The 20,348-nt window shown below is 48.9% G+C and overlaps 1 protein-coding gene across 1 annotated transcript in view; it reads left to right on the forward strand.

The window, feature by feature from the left end:
- Positions 1-20,348, forward strand: part of STX8 (syntaxin 8) — a 259,347-nt gene that overhangs the window by 21,726 nt on the left and 217,273 nt on the right. The window contains exon 4 of the mRNA XM_040453213.1: positions 3,725-3,835. Within this exon, the coding sequence (XP_040309147.1) occupies positions 3,725-3,835 (111 nt within the window). The remainder of the gene's footprint in view (positions 1-3,724; positions 3,836-20,348) is intronic.

Consider the following 20,348-nt stretch of genomic DNA (forward strand, 5'->3'; position numbering starts at 1 on the left):
AACTGTGATTCCTTTCTTCAGCTGCTAACCCACAAAACACAGTCACCAACTTCTAGAGCTCTTGAAATTGATGTTCCTTAATGAAGCCCATTCTTAACCAGCTTAATTCTGTAACCAGTGTCTGCCAGATTTTAAAACCTGTCTTTCCTGTGTTTATTGTAAACAGCTCCTTCTACCTGTATACTTCTCATTGTTGGTTTTTCCCAGTGACACTTCCCACTGCCCCCTCCCACCCCCACCCCCCGCCCCCAATCGTCTCCATCATCTTGTTGTTCATGGTCAATGATGTCGATGGTCGGTGCCTGTCATCCCAGACTTTTCTAGTTTCTAGGCATGAACAGATATACGTACATGTAAACATCAATTCTTTTGACTAGCGAGGGATCATACCATATATATGGTTCTGAAACTTGTGTTTTTATTAATTAGCATGTGACAGGCAAACATTACAAAATGAGATTCCATGAAAAGTTAAGTCCCCCTCACATCCTGAATCCCCCAGCTCCCCCCTCCTCACAGGCAGTTGTCTGTGTATCCTTCCAGAAGGTTTCTGAGTATATACAAATGTATATGTGTCCAGCTGAGTGTTTTTTAATTTTTTTTAAATGTTTACTTATTTTTGAGAGACAGAGAGAGAGTGCGAGGGAGCAGGGGAGGGGCGGAGAGAGAGGGAGACACGGAATCCGAAGCAGGCTCCAGGCCCCGAGAGGGTGGGGCTCGAACCCACGAAAGGTGAGATCATGACCTGAGCCAAAGTCAGGCGCTTAACCGACTGAGCCCCGCCCCAGGCACCCCTACATTTTGTTATTTAGAAGGCGGTCTGGTAAGTGGTTGGACTTATTTACAGTCCCACCAGGAATAGCAGAGAGTGGTGCCTGTTTCCTCTGCCCTTTCTACAACTTCCTGGTCACAATTCCTCATCTGATAGGCGGAGGTGACATTATGTTTGTTTGCACTTCTCTTACGTAAAACTGAATGTTTTTCAATGGGATGAGAATTACTACTGTTTCTTTTTTCTGTGCTCCGTTACGTCTTTGCCTTTCTTTCTCGTTCGCCCCTGTGAGTTTGTCACTTGCAAATTTATTTCGCAGACGTTTAAAATTTCTGTATAGTCAAGATTGGTCTTTTCCTTTCGTGGCCTCTATGTTTTCACTCTTGACGAGAAAGATTTTTCCTACTCCGAGATGATTGAAAAGTTCCCCTATGTCTCCTCTACTGATACTTTTATAATTTGTTTTTTATCTTTTAATCCCTGAGCCAGGGGAATCTGTGCTTAATCGTAAGAATGAACTGTAGTTCAGCTTCCGTTTGCCTGGGTGGCTGGACGCTGAAAACCACAGATTGCCGGAGAACAGAACCCAGGACAAGGCGAGTTAGCATTGGGATATAATTCACAATTCCACAAATTAAAATGCCCGGTCTGCCGTGTACAATTCATGCCCACAGCTTCTGTTTCCCTCTCCCTCCCCCCACCACACGCTTCTTTGGGACCGAAGAAAAGCCTTCCGCTTTGTTGCCAATTTGCCACTAATTGAAACACATTGATATTTATTCTTGGTATTGAGATGATCAAAAGGCTAATGTTTGGCCTTCTTATTGGCACGGAGGAGGTATTTCAGCCCGCTGTTTCTTAGTTACAGTTGCTACTTGATGGTGTGCAAGTGGGGGTGACTGCAGGCAAGCAGGAAACGGAAAAGCCGTGGTAGCGATTTTCCTCGGGGAAGCCTGCATTCTGGAATGTTGAGAGAATTCGTTTAGTTATTTATTTATTGTTATTTTTTAAAAAATATCTAAAGCCGTGGAGGCTGCTTAGCCTCATTGGTTTGGGGACTTACGATTTTACTGACTACTATCTTACTGGGGAACTTCTTCAAGCGTTTTCTAAAAAAACCGTTTTTTGGGGCGCCTGGGTGGCGCAGTCGGTTAAGTGTCCGACTTCAGCCAGGTCACGATCTCGCGGTCCGTGAGTTCGAGCCCCGCGTCGGGCTCTGGGCTGATGGCTCGGAGTCTGGAGCCTGTTTCCGATTCTGTGTCTCCCTCTCTCTCTGCCCCTCCCCCGTTCATGCTCTGTCTCTCTCTGTCCCAAAAATAAATAAAAAACGTTGAAAAACAAATTAAAAAAAAACAACAACTGTTTTTTAAAAATTAATGATGATTATTTTAGCAAGCTAGCTCCTTCTATCCACAATAGCAACCAGGGTTATAGATTCCCTGGGCCATGGTTTCGCTACGCCAGCCTCCCCCACCCCACGAAACGATGATGCTGTCATTTGATTCTGCCAACTTCCTTAGAAATATTTTGGGCCTACGTGCAGGGTTTGATGCCCCTGTTTGAAGTAGGAAAGTGTCACTGAATCTAAAGCAGCCGCCTAATGCCTTACTGTCACCAGAACTAGGTAATGTGGCCCCGGCAGCTCTGAATTACCAGTTTCAGGTCTAATAAAACAAAAGCCACCCAATAAAAAAAAACCCTCAAAGCCAGATAAAATCCACTGTGCTGGGGATGGCTTATTTTTGTACTTACTCTTTATGTCTTGTGTCAGGTATGTCCTTACAGAAGTACCCCTTGGGGTGCCGAGTGGCTCAGTCAGTTAAGCCTCCGACTTCGGCTCGGGTCACTACCTCACGGTTCGTGGGCTCGAGCCCCACATCAGTCTCTGCCCTGATAGTGCGGAACCTGCTTGGGATTCTCTTTCTCTTCCTGTCTCTGCTTCTCCCTCGCTCTCTCTCTCTCTCTCAAAATAAATAAACTTCAAAAAAAAAGTATCTGTTAGCTTTCTCCCATTGTTCTTTTGATAGCTGAAGTCTTCCCCATCAACGTTTTATTTTGCTTTTAAACGCACGCACACGCTCACTGGCGCTCAGCCTAGAAGAACTCGCTTAACTTGCTTCAAGAAAGCTAGTACAGAAAACTCTGGATGTGGCCCTGACTTGTTATTTTTTTTTAGCCATAACTTGTGAGTTGTGCCGGAAGAGGTGTTAGCGATAATCTGGCGTTCCATACAAAGAGACAGAGATCCGCAAAAGAGAGATAACTGCTTCAAGGTTGCAGATAACGGTCAACACAAGACTAACAAGCTTTGGACTCCCGGCTTAACCCGCTCGCTAGGATAACGCAGTGAAATCCGAATCTTTCCTTGTAGTTTTCTTTAGAGTTTAAGGCTCATGCGGTGTGCTTAAATAATGAGCTGATGGGGGCACCCTTTAGAGCAAATCTGTCACATAGAGTAGCACTTTTCAAAATGGATTCCAGGTGTGTGAAGACACATTCGCACGTAAGAGAGAAGGCAGTATTGAGAACCCGGCTCATTTTTTTACAGGGCGTCTTGGGGGTGCTAACGTCTGGGCAAACACCCTTGAACACTGACACCTATAACTCAACACCCGAGGAATTCCTGACTCAGCTCGCTCTGTTGACGGGAATAATCATTTCGGCATTGGTCACTGGGAGGAAAAATGATCTCTACCTGCCGCGTTGGTCGGCGGCGGCTCGGTGTCCGTGGCCGCGAGTCCTCGGGTATGGTTCTGTCAAGGGCCTTTACTTGGGAAGTCTGTGGTGTCGAAGGTCAGAGCGGGAGGAGGAGGCGAACGGTTCAGGCCTCTTCTGGCCAGTGCCGGTCAGAGTCTGTAATCGTCACACCTGGCCTGGGAGAGCTCGCTTACTAACACGATAGGTAAACTGAGGTAATTCACCCACCGTTGGACCTTAACGAGATGTGTGCAGAACACAGCTTGAAGGAGACCGGAGACAGAACCTTCTGGATGAACTCATAACCCGGGAGAGGCTCCTTCTGGCATCCTTTAAGAACGAGGGGGCAGAGCCCGATCTCATCAGGTATGACGTTTTCCTTCACGGGGATTACGTGGTTGGGTGAAAAGCGTTCTTGGCCGAGATCACGGATGTGTTTCCCGAACGGCTCGATTTAACTAGTGAAATCTACCCCGCCCCTTTACAGCGTTTGCCACGTCGTGGTCTCTCTCTTTAGCGTTCTTTAATTTTCTGGATTGAGTAAGCCGGGTATGTTGGGCGGAATCTCATCCTGAGGGAAGACGGTTTGCGTGGAATACGGACCGGGTCGGAAAAGTCCCTTTGCATCCTCTGGTTGTGCTCTCTGCCACGTGAGCTGTCTTTTCGGCTCCCGAAGTCACGTGTTCGCCTGGGTGGGGAAAAGGCTTCCCCGTGTGTGTGTTTTCACTGGCACGTTTGGGAAACTGTGTCCTAGCGAGACTGTGGTCCGTGCTCACGAAGGTAGGGGAGCACGGCCGTTGGGTCCTGGCCCGTTCCGTGCCGGTGAGTGATTCCCACTCTGTGGAGGGGACAGCCGCTGTCCGCCCAGCTCTGTTGGAACACCCAGAGGAGCGGGCCAGCTCTCCAGGGTTGGGGTTAACAAACCCCATGTGCTTCCCTCTTCGGAGCTGTCCACACAGCCCCCTTCCAGAACTCCTGTAACTTCATCGTGGGAACCATCACGATGGTTCGAGGAGATGAACTTCACGTAGAAACTCACCTCTCTCCCTCTTTGCCACGAGGGACGATGCTTTCATTCTGTAGAGTGGCTTGCTTCTGCTTAGTTCCTGGGTAGGGATGACATGGCTTCTCCAGGGCAGTGGTTTTTGACCTTTGGCCACGAGTTACTGGGCCCTGCGTCAGACAAATCGAGGGGGCGCATGGAGGGTCCCAGGTAAGTATGATATGCAGTCAGGATTGCAGACCACTGCCCTGGGGTAAGCAGAGGAGAAGGAAACAGTGTCCTATTGGCCCCAGGCCTTGGGAGCCTGTGACCTAGGGATGCAAGAAAGAAACAAAAGACAGGAAGCCAAATGGAATCCGGAGTTGTTTCTGTGGCGAAATAAAGCCCAGGAGTCAGGGAGGGAGGAGTCATGTCCCGGGGGCCAGATAGCTCTCTGGCTGTTTGCGGTGATGAAGGCGGTAATCCAGGGCTGGCGAGACAGAAACACACGAGCTGGGGATCCGTGGCGCACAGTCAGGGCCACCTGTCAAGAAGCGCGTCTAAGTCGGAGTCGAGAAAGTAAACCAAGGTGCAGCTGGCAGAGCCAACCGGAGAGGCGATGGGCGGCATCTAAATACCTCTGCTTGGTGGTCCAGCAGGTGGACCTTCTAGGTCTGCGTTTCTTTCTTTCTTTCTTTTTTCTTTTCTTTTTTTTTTTTTTAACATTTATTTATTTTTGAGACACAGAGAGAGATAGAGCACAAGCAGGGGAGGAGCAGAGAGAAAAGGAGACACAGAATCTGAAGCAGGCTCCAGGCCGTCAGCACAGAGCCCGACGCGGGGCTCGAACTCACGAACCGTGAGATCATGACCTGAGCCAAAGTTGGATGCTCAACCGAGTGAGCCACCCCAGCACCCCTAAAAAATTTTTAAGTAGGCTCCACCCCCAACATGGGGCTTGAACTCACAACCCTGAGCTTAAGAGTTGCACACTCTACTAACTAGAGCCAGCCAGGCACCTCTGAGTCTGCATTTAAATTTAAAAAAAGAGAGCGAGAGAGGGAGAGAGAGTGAGTGGGGGAGGGGCAGAGTGAGAGGGAGAGAGAGGATCCCAAGCAGGCTTTGCACTGTCAATGTGGAGCCCGATGCGGGGGCTCGAACTCACAGACCAGACTGTGAGATATGTATGACCTGAGCTGAAATCAAGAGTTGGACACTGAACCGACTGAGCTACCCAGGCCCCCGTACAGAATATGCATTTTAACAAGATCCTGGGGATTTGAATGCACCTTACAACTTGGGAAATATAGCTCTATATCTTTTGTTCTCTCTTTTTTTTTTTTAATGTTTATTTAATTTTGAGAGAGAGGGAGAGACAGAGCGTGAACAGGGGAGGGGCAGAGAGAGAGGGAGACACAGAATCCAAAGCAGGCTCCAGGCTCTGAGCTGTCAGCCCAGAGCCCGACGCGGGGCTCGAACCCACGAACTGAGAGATCATGACGTGAGCCAAAGTCGGACGCTTAAAGCGACTGAGCCACCCAGGCGCCCTTATCCTTTGTTCCTAATGGTGGCACTGGGCATCTAAGTTACCCAAAGGGCTTATAAAAAACAATAAAGAAGAGAGAGATAGAGAAAGAAGAGGAAGGAAATACAGGTGGCAGGACCAAATCCTTGCAGAGAATGAGTGAGTAGCCTGGCCTGAGGCCTGGGTAGCCGTGATGGGGGGCACACTCCTCAGGTGCGTCTAACAGGTGGCGGGGGAGGCCGCTGCCCCGTGTCCACCCGCGGTGCCAGCTGAAAGCTCGAGTCTGCCGTGCACTTCCCGGGTGCCGGGCACGGGCTGAGCACCTCGTGTGCGTTTGCTCAGGAGGTCCTCGTGACGTCCATTTTACAACGGAGAAACTGAGTTTGGAGGGGTCAGGTAACTCGCACAAGACTCTGAAGCTCACGGGTCTCGGAGCGTGGATTTCACCCAGACGCGAGCGCCGTCACACGTGAACTCGCAGCCACCGCAGCGCGAGAAGTGCTGGGCCCGGCCCTGTTGCCCGCTGGTCTCCCGGCCATCTGGGCTTCGAAGTCATTGACCTTGGGGTGCAGGTATGCGTGCTGCCTCTTTCACTGCTGTTAGGACAAGGTGAGGCGATGGGTATGTGAAGGGCTTAGTGACGCAAGATGTTCCTCCTGGAGAACCGTGCCGCCATCAGGCCTGGAGGAAGCGCCTGCTGCTGCCTCCTTCCCCCCCCCCCGGGGGTTCCCGCCCCCCCCCCCCCCCCAGGCCTCCCCGACTGACCGGTCTTGTTCCAGGGAGCCTGCCCCTTCTCCCCTTCCAGATCTCACTCTGTGTCCCCTTCCTCGGTGCCCGGCTTGTTGCCGTCTTGCCCGCAGACAGTCGCAGGTTAACTCTCGCAGCGGAATCCATGGCTGCAGGGGCTTCCCCTCCGGGGGGTTGTCCCCTCGGAAGCCTCCTGGAGCCCAAAGCAGATTGACTGTCGGGAGGATTTTAGCAAAGCTGGTGGATTAGCGTAGAGGCGTTGGGTCTCAGAGGCCTTCCGCGACCAGTGCCTCTTCCCCGTCCCGTGGTTCAGGCTGAGCCACATGCTGGGCCCACCCGTGTGGCTCAGAGGGGGACGGTTGGGGTGGCTTGGGGACAGGGAGGCCACACCAAGGCAGAACCGTGAAGCAACGAAGGCCGAAGTCCTCGGGGCTTGAAGTCACTGAGGCAGCCGGCCGGGCATATTTACACGCTCTCGAGATGGAACCGAGGGAAGTGTAGATGCCGTTGTGTCGTCGTAGCTCAAGGAACGGAAGTCCGGAATAGCTCGGAGTAAGCTTCCAGAAGCATTCTGTTGAAAGGTGCGTCAGCGCCGTGGGGTAGAAGGGACTCCTGAGGAGCGATGTGAGGAAGGTGCGAATGGATAGGACGTTCCGTGCCGGGTGGCATGGGGGCTAGCCAAGAGAAGGAGGCAGTGTGGCCCTGCTGACCTCTGGGAGAAAGTCAGTCAGTACAGGTAAAAAGAGGAAAGCTTACGGTGGGTGGCCTGGAAGCTGGGTCGCTGGGGAATCCCTACGGAGCCCAGATTGCTGTCGACCCACCTGCAGGTGCTTGCTAGGGCTGCTGCGGGCACAACACTGGGGGTTCAGCTACCAGAAACGTCGTTCCTCATGGTTCTGGAGGCTGGAAGGCCAGGCCAGCGTGTCACTGGCAGTGTCGTGCCCCCTGACGGCCGTGACGGAGGGTCTGTTCTAGGCGTCTCTCCTGGCCTTTTAGGTGGCCGACTTCTGTCTGAGTCTTCACGCGGTCGTTCCCCTGTGCGCACACGTCCCCCTGACGTGTCTGAGGTCTGTGTGTCCAGCATCCCCTCTTCTCATAAAGATAACCCGGGGCATGTTGGATGATGGGCCACCCCAACGACCCCATTGTAACTTAATGACCTCGTTAACGAACCTGTCTCCAAATACTGTCGCGTTCTGAGGTACGTACCAGGGGTTAGCACTTCAACCCCGAATTCACAGGAATTTTTTGCGAAAATGCACGTCCTGTGACATCCCAGGAGAACCTGGTCGATGAGAGGATGCGTGCTGGGTGAAAGCATTCTCAAATATTATGTAGGAAAATCCTTGGGAAATCTGCTTTCGGGCCACGAAATGGACACGAGACGGCGCTGACCCGACCCGCTGGGAAGACAGCGCCGCCAGGGACTTACTGGAGACAAGAAATGGGTCTGTTGGCGAGCGGAGGAGCGAATGATTGTCACGGTCAGGTGCTGGCAGCAGATTGTCATCACGCGGAAGTCAGAGTTTCTGGTCTTTGATTTCACTCGCCTGGCGACATCAGAGTGTTATTTTTGCCCTCTGTACCCCTGGTCCCCACGCTTGAGGCCTCCCCTTCCACCCCCGACTTCTCGTACCCCGGGAACTCCTTCACTGGCCTTCGGAGGCTCTGAATTCACAAGTAGACGTAACCAGGCTGGAATCACAGTTCAACTTGGCCTCTTGCGTCCTGACTGTCAAGGCCGCCTGGTCCTTTCTGATACCAGCCGTCAGGGACCTTTCGGCTCTGTCTTTGGAGGGACCTCGTTCCCTTCCCTGCCGGTCCGCTTCTGTGACACACAGCTTCCTCAGGCCTCCCCGCGGTTAATTCCCGGTCCTGGGCTCCCCGGCGTCCTTTCCTACTTCTCTGATCTCTGGACTCCTCTGGCATTTTTGTTTGCTTCTGTCATTCTTTAATAAACCAGCGTGAGTTGCTTTGTTACCTGGCGGGGGCGGGGGTGGAGGCTCCGTGGCACATGTCTTTGCCTTGGGTCACGACCTACGGAGATGCGCTGGCCGGAAAGCCTTATCAGAACCTTCAAATGTGATAGACACGCTCTCTGCGGCACACGTTGTCATCAATGCCAGACTGTCAGCACGGTGCATTCCCTGTCGCAGACCTGGGGCTAATCGGCTTGCTAATCAGTGTTTCAAAGCCCCGTGATGACCGGCAGCCAGAGTGAGGCATCGGTTTGTCCCATCAGGACCCACCGGGAGCCCGTGGAGCCCCTGCCTCTCCCTCTCCTTCCTGTTTCCTTTGTGTGACCCCGCTCCTCTCCTGCCTGCACCCGAACCCTCAGCCTCCTCTCTCCCGGGGGCCCCCCCACCCCTCCCTCTCCTCCTCTTCCCCCTTCCTCCTCATATGTGGCCTTATTAAGGAGAGAAGAGTATTGTCAGACCGCGGTTGGGATTAGCATTCCCCTTACACAGACATTGATGTGGCGATCACGCAGTTGAATGTGCGGCTGTCATGTGATGCGATCTTAGCTGCACCTTACGGATTACGGATCATTATTTTAAAGCAGTAAACCTTGATGGGAGACGGCGGGCTAAATAAGCGATGGTTGACTGACTTAGGGCCTTTGGAAACTTGTTAAAGAAGTCTCCGAGTAACAACGTCTCCTAGAAGATAAGCCTCGACTTAGAAGGACGCTGCTTTAAAATCCTCCTGCCCTTTATACTCGAGAGCATTGCTGAGTCTCACCATTAGTTAAATCTTTGTCTGTAGAGAGAGAGAAAAACAATCATTGCATACTCCACTGCTCGGTGAGCATCTCAGAGATTATGTGATTAACTCGGCTGTAGTGGGTGGCTAATTGGCTAAGCTTTAGTCGTTACACCAGCAGCTATGTTGAGGATTATAGGAAGTAGGAAGTTATTTAGACGTCGGGATGGTAGCTGTGTGTCAGGAATGGCGTATTAGGAAGGAGACCAGTTGCTAAAGTCAAAAGGATGACGGTGGAATGTTCCCGTTTTCTTGAAGTGTTGACATTAGGCATTTGATGTCAGGTATCTTCCTTTGAGCTATTAAAAAAAAAAAAAAGAAAAGTATGTTATTTCCAGTGTGTATTTCATGTCACTGTATCAGAAACCACAGTGGACAAAAGAAAAATTTACATTCAGTTTTACGTGAAAAGCACCCCTCCCCCATTTTAAGCCATTGAATGTTGGGTTTTTATTATTATTATTTTCAATGTTTTTATTTATTTTTGAGACAGAGAGAGACAGAGCATGAGCAGGGGAGGGGCAGAGAGGGAGGGAGACACAGAATCCGAAGCAGGCTTCAGGCTCTGAGCTGTCAGCACAGAGCCCGACGCAGGGCTCGAACCCACATACCGCTAGATCATGACCTGAGCTGAAGTCGGACGCCCAACCGACTGAGCCCCCAGGTACCCCAAGATGTTTTATTCCAAATTACAGCTTGAGTTATAAGAAGGATGATTCATATCTGATTCCACTTAGATTTCCTCAAGAATCATTGCTTGATATTTTATGTTGCCTAAAGTTATTAACACATGAGCAACCCCTACTTTCCTAAAAGTAGGAATAGCTAAAGAATGCATAAGTAATATATTCACACGGATGAGAAATTTAAAAAGCTTTTGACAGTATTTGGTGACAAGCCTCCCTCCCACTGTGTTCCCCGCTTCTGGACATAAATATCAGTGTTAAAAATCATTGGCATATCAGGGCTCCTGGGTGGCTCAGTCAGTTGAGTGTCCGACTTCGGCTCAGGTCATGATCTCATGGTTCATGAGTTCAAGCCCTGCATCTGGCTCTGTGCTGACAGCTCGGAGCCTGGAGCCTGCTTTGGATTCTGGGTCTCCCTCTCTCTCTGCCCCTCCCCTGTTCACCCTCTGTTTCTCTTTCTCTCTCGAAAATAAATAAACATTAAAAAAAAGTCATTGGCATATGCTTCTGAAGTTCTCTGAAGCATCTACCAGCAAATATGAATATTCCTTATTTCCCTCCATCTTTTACGCAAATGGTACATACTATTCTGCAACATTTTTTGGTCACCTGATCAGATGTATTGGAGAGCTTCCCAAGGTAGCAGGTTTTTGTCATTCATTTTGATAGTCTTATAATATCTCGTTATATGCATGTACCATGATTTCTCTAACTAGCTTTCTATTAACAGATGTGTTGTTTCCAGTCTGTTATGCATATATTTTATATGTGTGCATATATGCTTAGTACATAGATTTCTTCTACAAAAAAATGGTGGTGAATAACGTTACATATAAGGGAGTTCCCCCGTGTGAACATCTGCCTCTAGATAGGTTCTTAGAAGGAGGAGGGTGGGGAGGGGGTGCGGGGACGGGATGGGGTGCGCCTGGGTGGCACAGTCGGTTAAGTGTCTGACTCTGTCTCAGCTCAGGTCACGATCTCACAGGTTGTGAGTTTGAGCCCCGCATTGGGCTCTACACTGACAGCATGGAGCCTGCTTGGGATTCGGTCTCTCCTTCTCTCTGCCCCTCCCCAGCTTGTGCGCACGCTCTCTCTCTCTCTCTCAAAATAAATAAATAAACTAAAAAATAAAATAAAATAATAAAGAAGTAGGATGGGCTGGGTCCAAGTATATGCACTGTGACTCTCACAGAACCAGCGTAGACTTTTTTTTTTTTTAATTTTTTTTTTCAACGTTTATTTATTTTATTTTTGGGACAGAGAGAGACAGAGCATGAACGGGGGAGGGGCAGAGAGAGAGGGAGACACAGAATCGGAAACAGGCTCCAGGCTCCGAGCCATCAGCCCAGAGCCCGACGCGGGGCTCAAACTCCCGGACCGCGAGATCGTGACCTGGCTGAAGTCGGACGCTTAACCGACTGCACCACCCAGGCGCCCCACCAGCGTAGACTTTTATGTGAGTGCCTGTTTCCATCCAGTTTTCCCCAAAGACAGTGTCACTAACCTTGGTTTCCTAGGCCAGTCTCCGATATGAGGATTGTTACTTCCTAGTAGAGTTTTATGGCGCTCCTGTATAAAATCCTAACGAACCAAGGTTATCAGGAAATTCTCCTGTGTTTCTTTTTAGTGCTCTCACGATTTTATTTTATAACTGTTAAATATCTGATCCATCTGGAGTTTAATTTGGTGAAGAATATGAATCCCACTTTTTTCCTACTTGGCTACCCTATTTTTTTTTTTTTTTTTGGGCTGTGTTTTTTCCTGAATGATCCATTTTCGCAAATTTTGAGATGGTGAGCATTATACTATTACACTGTGTGTGTGTGTGTGTGTGTGTGTGTGTGTGTGTATTTGGATCTGTTTCTGGACTTTGTGATGTGTTCTGTGGTCTCTCTGACTACTCATGTGTTAGTACCTTTTGAGGCTCTATTGTAAAGTTTTAATACATGATAGTTGTCTGTCATTATACTTCTTTTTTTTTTTTAATTTTATTTATTTTAAAGAGGGAGAGAGAGAGAGAATATCTCAAGCAGCTATTAGCACAGAGCCTGATGCGGGGCTCTATCCCATGACCCTGGGATCATGACCTAAGTTGAAATCAAGAGTCAGATGCTCAACCGAATGAGCCACCCAGGCACCCTTATGCTTTTTTTTTTTTTTAAGAGTTTTGGTTTTTTTTTTGTTTTTGTTTTTGTTTTAATTTTTTTTTTCAACATTTATTTATTTTTCGGACAGAGAGAGACAGAGCATGAATGGGGGAGGGGCAGAGAGAGAGGGAAACACAGAATCGGAAACAGGCTCCAGGCTCTGAGCCATCAGCCCAGAGCCTGACGCGGGGCTCGAACTCACGGACCGCGAGATCGTGACCTGGCTGAAGTCGGACGCTCAACCGACTGCGCCACCCAGGCGCCCCAAGTTTTTTTTTTTTTTTTTTTTAACGTGAATTCTAGAACGAGCTAGCCTAATTTTTGAAAAGGAAAAGTAGCTTTTTTTTTTTAATTGGCATTCCATTAAATCTTGAAACCTTTTATCGTATTGAATCTTTCTCTCCAGGAACATGGGGTGTCTCTCCACTTGGTCAAGATGCCGTTCAAGGCTCTCAGGGTGAGCTGTGCGCATTTGTGGCTTAACGTATTTTTAGGTATTTTACGTTTTTGGTGGTTCGAATTCAGTATTTCATGCCATGGTGCTTTTCGGTCATTGTTTATAGAAAGCTGTTCGCATCTGATGCCTGCTAATTAGTATTCTAACCACTTTCTTAAAGCTCTGATTGTTTCCAGTCTTCCTGTTGGTCCCCTTGTCTTTGCCAGTTGTTATTTGTTTGTTTCCTAAGAGAAAGGAGCTTCTGAGCTTCCCAATGAGTAGACTGGCTCAAAATAGAGCTAGGCTGGGCTCGCATCACATGCCGTGTTATGCCGAAAACTGTGGAAGAATAGAGTTGCCATGATTGGCTTGGGTCTGCTCAGGAGAGATGCATCCTTGAACCTAAATGGGAGATGGGCTCGTGTGCCCTGAGCAGTGGAGCTCAGAATCAAGGTTCCGCTCACGAGGGAGAAGAGACTTGCTGAAGTCAGGTAGGCCCCCTGTAGTGACTACATCAGCCCTCCCCTACAGCTCTTCCTCCGGCGGTGACTTGCCACATCCTGAAGTCTCTTCTGACACCAGATGAGGAAGGTTCTGGAACTCTGTGACCTCGAGTAGGACCTTCATCTCCTGTCCCTTCTCTTGTTCCTGACGTCCCAGGGAAGTGGTACCTCACGGGCCTTCTGGGTGATGTTAGTTAGGTTCACGTGGAGCTTAGATAATCGCCTTGAATCTCCGGTTCACTTTTTAAGGGAGCTGGGAAAGCCATCACTACCACCTGTCTGCCCAAAGAGGATTGGGAGATAGGCTTTCGGAGTTCCACCCGTTTTCAAGAGTGACCCACTTACTCAGTGTCACAGAGCGGGTTTCTTCTGTGGGCAGAGGATCCCGTGCATTTCACGTCAGGTATCATTTAACTCTAGTTTGGACGCTCGTAGCTTCTGACCTTGTCTCCACATGCCTGACAAAGGCAGTGGGCTAATTTCATGCACGGACTGATACTTCGTATGACAAGAGGGAGTAGTTGCAGTAGGGACTGGCCCGAAAAATCCGGGCTGTATGTTGCCTTAGTATATTTCTTCCCCCTCTGTTAACTACTGAAATGCCAGCAGCCGTGCAGCGTGCACCGTGGTCACGTTTCCTTGGGGAGAAAAACTGGGTACGTCACAGGACAGAGTAGATTTGTGACTCCCTTTGTGGTGGAGGCAGGCTGCTTGAAGGCTTCGGCCAAATTTTCGACCCTTTGGGTATTCTAGTGGTTTATGGGAACGGATAGAGTTTTAAAAATAAAGACTTAATCTAAAAGCGGTGCATCACGGGGGCACCTGGGCGGCTCAGTCGGCTGAGCGTCCGACTTCGGCTCAGGTCATGATCTCCCAGTTGGTGGGTTCAAGCCCCGGGTCGGGCTCTGTGCTGACAGCTCGGAGCCTGGAACCTGCTTCGGATTCTGGGTCTCCCTCTCTCTCTGCTCCTCCCCTGCTTGTGCTCTCTCTTGCTTTCAAAAATAAACATTTAAAAAATTGAAAAAAAAATTGAAAAAATACAAGTGGTATATTATATCATAAACACATTGTACAAAAAGAGTAATCACGGAAAGTTAGAGCTTCCTTCTACTTCAACAGACGTGAGTTTCCTCATTTCTTCCCCAGAGGCAACCACTTCGAACAGTTTTTTACGTGTCCTTCGAGAGAGACTCTACATGTAATAGAAGAGCATGCACACACCTCCAATCTCCCTCCCCCCTCTTTTATTTTTAACATGAATGATAGTATAATATGCCCTCTTGCCTCTGCATTATCTCTTCAGTTTCGCAGGATATCTTGGACAGTCTGCAGCAGAATGTTTAAACCAGTACTCTTAATCAGGGCGCCTGGTGGCTCAGTCAGTTCAGCACCCGACTTCGGCTTAGGTCATGATCTCACGGTTCGTGAGTTCGAGCCCCGCGTCAGTCTGTGTGCTGACAGCTCGGAGCCTGGAGCCTGCTTCCGATTCTGTGTCTCCCTCTCTCTCTGCCTCTGTCCTGCTTGCTCTCTGTCTCTGTCTCTCTCAAAAAACTTTTTAAGCTAGTACTCTTAAATGTTTCGATAGTGTCTCAGAAGTTGACACAGCAGCTCTTTTGAGATTTTTTTTTGTGATGAATGGCAAGACTGGCGATCACTTGAGGGAATCTCTGCAGTCACGTTAGGACAGATTTTTGTTTCTCTCTCTGTGGGATAGGAAAGGAAGCTCTATCAGCAGCCCGACTTCCAAATAGACACTGAGTGTAAAGAAAGGTTGTCCATTTGGATGACTGATCAAGCAACTGAAACCAAAGACCTTGAGATGTGCATAAATAGCAGTGATCGCAATCCCGTGCCATTGGTCCCATCGACAAGGCTACCCAGTGATACCGTGCGAGACGTAATGAGGTGTAGTCCATCCACAAACAGGTTTGCAGCAGTAACCTGGTAGCTTCTGTTCTCAGGTTTGGAAAGCTGGACAACAAAGAAATATCAAATGAGAAAAAAATTTCAAAGATGCCGTTTATTCTTGCATTAAAAACATGAAATATGTAGGAGTAAGTCAAATGAAAGGTGTATGTGACCTCTACAGTCAAAACTGTAATATTATTGGGACGCCTGGGTGGCTCAGTCGGGTGAGCGTCCAACTTCAGCTCGGGTCATGATCTCGCAGTCCGTGAGTTCGAGCCCCGCGTCAGGCTCTGTGCTGACAGCTCGGAGCCTGGAGCATGCTTCCGATTCTGTGTCTCTCTCTGTCTCACTGCCCCTCTGCCCCTTGCGCGTGCGCGCGCTCTCTCTCTCTCTCTCTCTCTCAAAAATAAATAAATATTAAAAAAAATTAGAAACTATAACATTATTTAAAGAAATTAAGGAAAGATGAAACGATATGCTATGTTCAAGATGGGAACACTCAGTACTGTAAAGACATCAGCTCTCTCCAAATTCACCTGTAGGTTCAGAACAAATCCACTTAGAGTCCTCAGCCAGTTTTTTATTTTGTCCCTTAAGAAGCTGATTCTGATGTGGTGTTTAATAATTCTTATGTGGCATTTAAAAGAGCCAAGGCAATTTTGAAGAACAAAGGGGCTGAGGACTCACATCAGAGAACGGGACTCTCACCATAAAGCTGCATTGTGGTGTCACCCCAAAAGTAGGCAAACAACCCCGGTGGGAACAGTCCCGCATACACAGTGTCACTTGATTCTTGACAAGGGTGTGCTGCAGTGGAGTGGAGAAAAGGCAGTCTCTACAGTAAATAAGGTTATATCAGCTGGGTATGCATATGGGAAATAAAAGAATTTCAGCCTCTGCTGTCATTCTGCATAAAAATCTGTGCCAAGAGGATTGCAAATCTCAATGTGACAGTTGAAATGAGAGCTTGTGGAGGAAAACATAGGAGAATGTCTTTATGACCTCGGGATGCACAAGCCTTTCTTACAGGACACAGAGACTAACTGTGACAGAAACACACGGTAGGTGGGGCTTCCTTAAAATAAGAAATTCTGTTCATCATGGGGCGCCTGGTGGCTCAGTCAGTTAAGCGTCCGACTTCGGCTCACGTCACGATCTCACTGTCCGTGGGTTCGAGCCCCGCGTCGGGCTCTGTGCTGACAGCTTGGAGCCTGGAGCCTGTTTCAGATTCTGTGTCTCCCTCTCTCTCTGACCCTCCCCTGTTCATGCTCTGTCTCAAAAATAAATAAATGTTAAAAAAAAAAAATTAAAAAAAAAAAAAGAAATTCTGTTCATCAGAAGATACCACAAAGCACAAAAGATAAGCCAGAGAATGAGAATCTGTATTTGCAGCGCATACATCCGACCCAGGAGCTGTATCCAGAGTACATAAAGAACGCCTATAATTTAAGAAAATGGCTGACAACCCATTAGAAAGAAAGAGGCAGAAGGCCTAGAATTTGGACTTCCCGGAAGAGGATAGCTGGTTGCTGGTGAGCATCTGAAAAGATGTGCCGCTTAAGTAGTCATCAGGAGATTGTGAAGCAAAACCACGATTGTCGTACCATCACACCTACCGGAATGGCGGAGGTTGAAATGGCAGGCGTGGCCGGTGTTACTGGACGTGGACTGGCTGGATTTCTCACATACCGCTGGCAAGACTATCAGTTCTGTAACCACTTTTCAAAAAATTTTTTTCGTGTTTATTCATTTTTGACAGAGAGAGACAGAGCATGAGCGGGAGAGGGGCAGAGAGAGGGAGACACAGAACCGGAAACAGGCTCCAGGCTCTGAGCCATCAGCCCAGAGCCTGACGCGGGGCTCGAACTCACGGACCGTGAGATCGTGACCTGGCTGAGGTCAGACGCTTAACCAGCTGAGCCACCCAGGCGCCCCTCTGTAACCACGTTGGAAGACTGACCGTGTCTCCTAAAACTGAGCTGCACAGAAGCATGGATAAGACCATTTCTAGCAGCATTATTCCAAATATTCCCACCTGGAAACAACCCTGTGAGCATCTGTCCTGCGGCGGGTAAATACGTCACGGCGTCTTCATATGGCGATACAACAGGAAACGAGACCAAGTGATCTACGGCTACTCACTGCACGCCACGGAGGATCTCACAAACACGTCGAGCAAAAGGAGTCTGACATAAGAGGACGTGCTGTCAGATGGCGTTCTGGTAAAGGCAGAACTTACTCACGGTGTTACAGCTCACCAAACAAAGTGGGGCCCTTTGCGGGAAGCCGTGAGGGAGCAGGGGGCACGAGGGATCCTCGTGTCCTGCCAGTCCTGTTTCTTGCTAGGTAGTGACTACCGGGGTATTCACCTTGCAGACCATCTCTGAGCTGTGCAGCTACGGCTTTTCTGTTTCTGTGTTCTACTTGGATTGAAAACTACGTGTAGGGGCGCCTGGGCGGCTCAGCCGGTGGAGTGTCCGACTCTTGGTAGCAGCTTGGGTCATGATCTCCCAGTTTGTGGGATTGAGCCCGTGCTCAGCGTGCGATTCTTTCTCTCCCTCTGTCTCTCTCTTCACCCTCTCCCCGACTTGCACTCTCTCTAAAAAAAATAAAATAAAAGTATGGGTATAACTACATATATACACACCTACATTTGTATATAACGCGTATGCAGACAAGTGTGTATATACCTGTATAGATGTGTAATTGTGTATGTATATGTACTTATTTATATAACATAATAAGTGTAAGAAGTGATACTATATATGCCTTTATAAATGTATGTGTATACCACTCATATTTATGTATGAGTACATATAAATGTATACACACACACACACACACACACACACACACACACACTGAGAACTCTGTCCTGAACAGACCACAAGACGGAGATGTAAGTCAGGAGAACTCGGGGGACACTTAACTCCGCCCTTCCCAGTTTCTAGGTTTTGAAAAGTTAGGATTTTTCTCCCTTGAAAGTGAGGGGGAGGGCCAGGGTTCTGGGCCGCTCACCTTCACAAAAGGGACCCTGTCCCCCTTCCGTTCTCTCCCCCATCCTTCTTCCCTCCCCTTCCTCCGTGTAACAGCCTCTGTGTCACTTGAAAACTTGCCCTCGGTGTCTGTGGACCCCTGCCCAGCCTGTCTGTTCCCTTTTTCTTTCTACCCCCTTCGCCTTTCTTCCTTGCCTTTAGATCTTTCTCTTCCATTTCTCTTCCCCACCCCCCCACCCCGGGAAAAAATCTGGGGTTTCTTCATTTTAGGTATTTTTTTTTTCCTACCCTTAATTTTATTTATTTTTTTTTTTTAATTTTTTTTCAACGTTTATTTATTTTTGGGACAGAGAGAGACAGAGCATGAACGGGGGAGGGGCAGAGAGAGAGGGAGACACAGAATCGGAAACAGGCTCCGGGCTCCGAGCCATCAGCCCAGAGCCTGACGCGGGGCTCGAACTCACGGACCGCGAGATCGTGACCTGGCCGAAGTCGGACGCTTAACCGACTGCGCCACCCAGGCGCCCCAACCTACCCTTAATTTTAAAAGCAGAAGGATGCTTTCGATAACGCTTTCTGTCAGTCGACACCAACGTTGTACGTCTTCATTCCCCCGACGCCTCCCCTCCCGTGGCCCCCCTCCCCTGAGGAAATGACTCATCCTTAATTGGATTTGAAACAAATTATCAACACGGCACAGGCTCATTGTAACCAGTCAAACCACGCTGGGGTGTAGCGGAAAATTAATTCTCTCCCTCCTTTCCCTCCAGTGCCGCTGTCCTCCAGTAACTAGTGTGAACTAGCTCCATGGTTTTCCTCCAGACACTTACCTGTATGTAGACAAATATTTATAAATATACTTACGTACATACGTGTTTTCCTTCTTTTTTTTTTTAATGAAGACAGAGTTGTAACTCTACGTATAACTCTGTGATTTACCTTTTTCGTTTAAATCTGGCAAGTCTTCCAAATCAATAAATCTAACAAATTCTTTGTTTTTATTTTTTAAGAGAGAGAGAGAGAGAGCAGAGTGAGTGCGAGTTGGGGAGGGGCAAAGGGAGAGGAAGAGAGAATCGTAAGCAGGCTCTGTGCCGAGTGTGGAGCCTGACGTGGGGCTCGATCTCTCGACCCTGGGTCACGACCTGGGCGGAAATCAAGAGTCAGACGCTCAACTGACTGAGCCACGCGGGCGCCCCTAACCCATTCTTTTGAGTGGCTGCTACCTTGTGCCACAATATACATGCACAGTGATTCCCCCAACCACTTCCCCACTTGATGGTTCCTGGTTGCCTCGTACTTCGCCATGATAGGGAAGCACAGCAGCCAGTGTCCATAGTGAACGTGGCTTTCGTTTCGGTAGGACGGAGGCCCTGAAGCGGGGCTGCTAGCCTGACGGATGGGAGTCCATGCTAGTTAGCATGCTGGGTCTGTTTCTGAAAGTCCCAGTGCCTCCCATGTTTCCCTAGAACTGGTTGGGTTTTATTGATCTGATGGGTGAAAAATGGGATCTTGCTTTGAATTGCAGTCCTCGGGGCGCCTGGGGGGCTCAGCCGGTTAAGCATCCGACTTTGGCTCGGGTCATGATCTCGCTGTTTGTGGGTTCAAGCCCCCCGTCGGGCTCTGTGCTGACAGCTCAGAGCCTGGAGCCTGCCTCGGATTCTGTGTCTCCCTCTCTCTCTCTGCCTCCCTCTCCCTGCTCGTGTTCTCTCTCTCTCTCTCTCTCTCTCTCTCTCTCTCTCTTTCTGTCTCTGTCTCTCTCTCAAAAGTAAGTAAGCATAGGGGTGCCCGGGTGGCTCAGTCGGTTGAGCGTCCGACGTCAGCTCAGGTCATGATCTCGCGGTCTGTGGGTTCGAGCCCCGCGTCGGTCTCTGGGCTAATGGCTCGGAGCCTGGAGCCCCCTTCCGATTCTGTGTCTCCCTCTCTCTCTGCCCCTCCCCCGCTCATGCTCTGTCTCTCTCTGTCTCAAAAAATAAAAAATAAACGTTAAAAAAAAGTAAGCCTTAAAAAAAATTTTTTTTTTTAATTTTTGAATTGCAGTCCTCAACCTCTGGTATATTGGTGACTTTTGGTGGAAACTTAAAAAGATTCCCTAGCCCTGCTTGTATTCATTTCAAATTATAACAACTGTGTGGGAATTGAAAAAAGAGGAAATTCCAGTCTATGAAGAAGCTGGGGGTGGGGGCAGG

The sequence above is a fragment of the Herpailurus yagouaroundi genome, unplaced genomic scaffold (genome assembly GCF_014898765.1).
Source record: "Herpailurus yagouaroundi ecotype Mexico unplaced genomic scaffold, PumYag 208, whole genome shotgun sequence".
Taxonomy (NCBI): domain Eukaryota; kingdom Metazoa; phylum Chordata; class Mammalia; order Carnivora; family Felidae; genus Herpailurus; species Herpailurus yagouaroundi.